This window comes from Antrostomus carolinensis, unplaced genomic scaffold (genome assembly GCF_000700745.2).
Source record: "Antrostomus carolinensis isolate BGI_N321 unplaced genomic scaffold, ASM70074v2 scaffold40707, whole genome shotgun sequence".
NCBI classification, from domain to species: Eukaryota; Metazoa; Chordata; class Aves; order Caprimulgiformes; family Caprimulgidae; genus Antrostomus; species Antrostomus carolinensis.
Genome location: NW_010328774.1, coordinates 23,736 through 27,265, shown reverse-complemented (window position 1 = coordinate 27,265; position 3,530 = coordinate 23,736). Strand labels below are relative to the sequence as shown.

Genomic DNA, 3,530 nt, shown 5'->3' with positions numbered 1-3,530 from the left:
GGTTCAGCACTTGAGCAGCTTCAGAGGAGATGGATGATTCAGAAACAAAAATCAAATGTCATATTTTTAGACAACCCTCAGGTATTCCTAAATGTAAACTTGGGGAAAATGATCTGTTTTCTGGAAACAGTTTGTTTTTGTCTAGAAAATCTTGGTTTGCTGGTTTCAAATGGGCTTTCACCAAACATAAAATGGCAATAGTGTACTTTAAAATCCATGTGAAGGCCCGTCATTTAAAGATAGAACCCTTCATGTTCTGCCATTTAGTAGCTTGAGATTGTGTTTGGAATAGTAAGGGTTACTGTGTCTGTAACTGGGAGTATAGCAGCACCTTTATTTTTCTTGAAAAGTGTTTTTTTTCCTTTTTTTTCTTTTGTCAATATTAACTTTACGCAGCTTCTGCCAGAAATGACATTTAGCATGCTAAATTAAAAATACCTGTAGGTTCTGTGCTACCCAACAGTAATCCATATTCCATTTTTGTTTCTTTTCTTCCTGTTCCCAGTTCTAATATTTAGTTTTCTTCATGTGGCAGACTTTGAGTTAGTGCATTTAGTTGGTTAAGTGCCTAGTACACTGGGTAGCTCAGGAATAGTGCTGTAAAATGTTGGACAATCTGATGCAAAAAGATGGAGCCGTGGTATTTGTGAGTGGTAGAAATAGGAACTCTGAGAACTCTAGTCAGAATATGTAGGACTCTGAGATAATGTGGTGAAAACTTGGAGAAAACTGATTTATTTTTCTTTCTGTATAAGGAAAATGGAAACAAATTTAAACTGCTGCCAAGTGCTGAATTGAGGTGCTATTCAGGCTAAATAAGTTTAAAAATTTAAAGGCTCTAAATTGATGCCTTTAAATTTAATTGTATATACAGTCCTGAAGTAACTTCTAGAAGCTTCATGCTCTTTCTCTTAATTGCAGGACTGCGATAAGACAGTGCCAAGGAGCACACCTGGAAGGTAGGAATTCCTGGGAGATTGCGGCATAGAAAGTGGAGTGCTGATATATTCAGTCCAGTCAGCACTTCTGACTTGATCTCATTTCTAAAATTCATGTTTGTTTTTTGTCTCATGTTAAAGCAAAAGGTGATTAGAATTTAATCAGTGGTTAAATAGTGTATATCCTGCAAATTATACTAACCACTTTGGGAAGGGGGAAAAAACAGAGACTTGATTGTTTCCAGGATGAACTGTGTCCAGTTATTTAGAATTTTCTAGTAAATGTTAATTAAAATATTACATTTTATTCTCTCTAATGAAAGGACTTCTTGTGCCTTGGATGGTGTTTGTTTACTTTCTGTCATTTTTGTTTTCAGTAATTCTGAACCTTCACAGCATAACAGTGAAGGAGCAGATAATTCAAGGGATGACTCGAGCAGCCACAGTGGATCTGAAAGCAGTTCAGGATCTGACTCTGAAAGTGAAAGCAGTTCCAGTGATAGTGAAGCTAATGAACCATCACAGAGTGCGTCCCCCGAGGTAGGATTTGACATGTATTTGGATGGTCTTCATTAGCTTGGCATTAGTCCTGAGTTTTAAAAGCAGAAAAAAATTAATAAGTTCTCAAACTGTGTTTAAAAAAAAAAAAGTTAGACTGACAAAGGTGGGATCACTTCCCAGATGGAATATTCTTTTGCTGAAGTACCTGTAATTGGATATGGTGGCAATTCTTTATATAATTTTGATGTTGGATTTTGAGGTTATTTTTACCACCAGTTATCTATTGGAGTGCAGAAATTAGATATAGAGACAGTACCTTAAAGAACTGTAGGCTTTTACTCCGAAATGCTTTGGCAGCAAGTGTTGGCTGTTGATAGCAGCTGCTCTAGATGAAGGAAAAATGAGAGGTGTTATTTGTACCTATATTCATCAACCAGTTTCATTTGTTATTTATCTCAGGTGTTTTTCGTGTACCTCTGGCTTTGGCAGGCAGCATAGTACAGCTGTCCTGTGGAAAAGGTGGAAGAAATGTGAAATATTTTAAATAACACTGTTTTTTTTTTTAATTTGTTTTTAGCCAGAGCCACCACCAACAAACAAGTGGCAACTGGATAACTGGTTGAACAAAGTTAATTCACACAAAGTGTCACCAGCTTCTTCTGTGGACAGCAATATCCCATCCTCCCAAGGCTACAAAAAAGAGGGGCGGGATCAGGGGACAGGGAGTGGGTACACTGATCAAAGCGGATCCAAGGACTCGATCTCTTCTACACCGGGGCGAGATTCCAAACCTACCCAGAAGGGCTCAGAGAGCAGTCGTGGCAGGCAGAAATCACCTGCCCAGAGTGACAGCTCAACACAGAGGAGAACTGTAGGTAAAAAGCAGCCCAAGAAAGCAGAAAAGACATCTGTTGAAGAGCCTAGAGGAGGTCTTAAAATAGAAAGTGAGACCCCAGTAGACATGGCAACAAATATACCTTCAAACAGGCATAAGGCAGCCACAAAAGGCTCCAGAAAACCCAATATAAAGAAAGAGCCCAAATCTTCCCCTCGGCCTACAACAGAGAAAAAGAAATATAAGGCATCAAGCAAATCTGCCCAGAAATCCAGGGAATTCATAGAAACAGATACCTCATCCTCTGATTCAGATGAAAATGAAAGCCTGCCTCCTTCATCGCAAACACCCAAATACTCTGAGAGCAATAGGACTCCTGTTAAATCTTCCATGGAGGAGGATGACAGCTTTTTTCGGCAAAGAATGTTCTCTCCTATGGAAGAGAAAGAGCTTCTGTCACCACTCAGTGATCCTGATGAAAGGTACCCACTTATTGTGAAGATTGACCTGAGCCTCTTATCCAGAATACCAGGGAAGCCTTACAAGGATGCTGATGCACCCAAAGTGGAAAAGAAAAACGTGCCAGAGAAGCACACGAGAGAATCCCAGAAGCAACCGTCTGACAAAAGTTCTACAAAAGGCAAAAGGAAACATAAGCAGGTGATGATTCTGTAGGCAGAAATCCACCCCTTATCTCAGCCCCTTAGCAGGTTGCTGCTGGTGTCAAGCGTGTAGCCCAGCAAGCCAGATCATACCGCCGTGTCATGACTCTGAGCAATTTCAGGGATGACTTTGGCTGGCTGTTTTGTGTAGGACACATTGATTGTCCCTCTGCTGTTAGAGGAGAGAGTATTGGGGTTTTCTTTTGGAGTGAAGAGGGGAAGGGAGGAGGTTGCAGCTGTAGAAGTGTTAGCCCTGTAGCTAGAGGTCTTGGAGGCAGCCCAGCTTCTGTACCCTCCGAGCCCTGCATCCTGCCTCCACTTGATCTGGCACCCTGTTGCAGTGCAGGCCACCTCAGGCAGCTGATCCAATGGAAAATTCACCTGGCCAAAAAAAAGAGGAAAAAAAAAAAAAAAAGACTTTTGAGCTGGATCAGCTCCTTGAAGCAGTGACTCATGCAATTGCATATTGCCAGGACAAGGGATGGGGCAGACATGGGCATGGGGCATGGCAGCAGCAGGAACCATAACCTCAGATGTGCTGCTTTACTGGGAACAGACAAATTGCTTCATAATGAATCTTTTCCAGAAAAGTGT

At 41.0% G+C, this 3,530-nt stretch overlaps 1 protein-coding gene across 1 annotated transcript in view; it reads left to right on the top strand.

Moving 5' to 3' along the window:
- Positions 1 to 3,530, top strand: part of AFF4 (ALF transcription elongation factor 4) — a 28,205-nt gene that overhangs the window by 13,661 nt on the left and 11,014 nt on the right. The window contains exons 8-10 of the mRNA XM_010172353.1: positions 922 to 959; positions 1,316 to 1,478; positions 2,017 to 2,934. Coding sequence (XP_010170655.1) covers positions 922 to 959; positions 1,316 to 1,478; positions 2,017 to 2,934 — 1,119 coding nt within the window. The remainder of the gene's footprint in view (positions 1 to 921; positions 960 to 1,315; positions 1,479 to 2,016; positions 2,935 to 3,530) is intronic.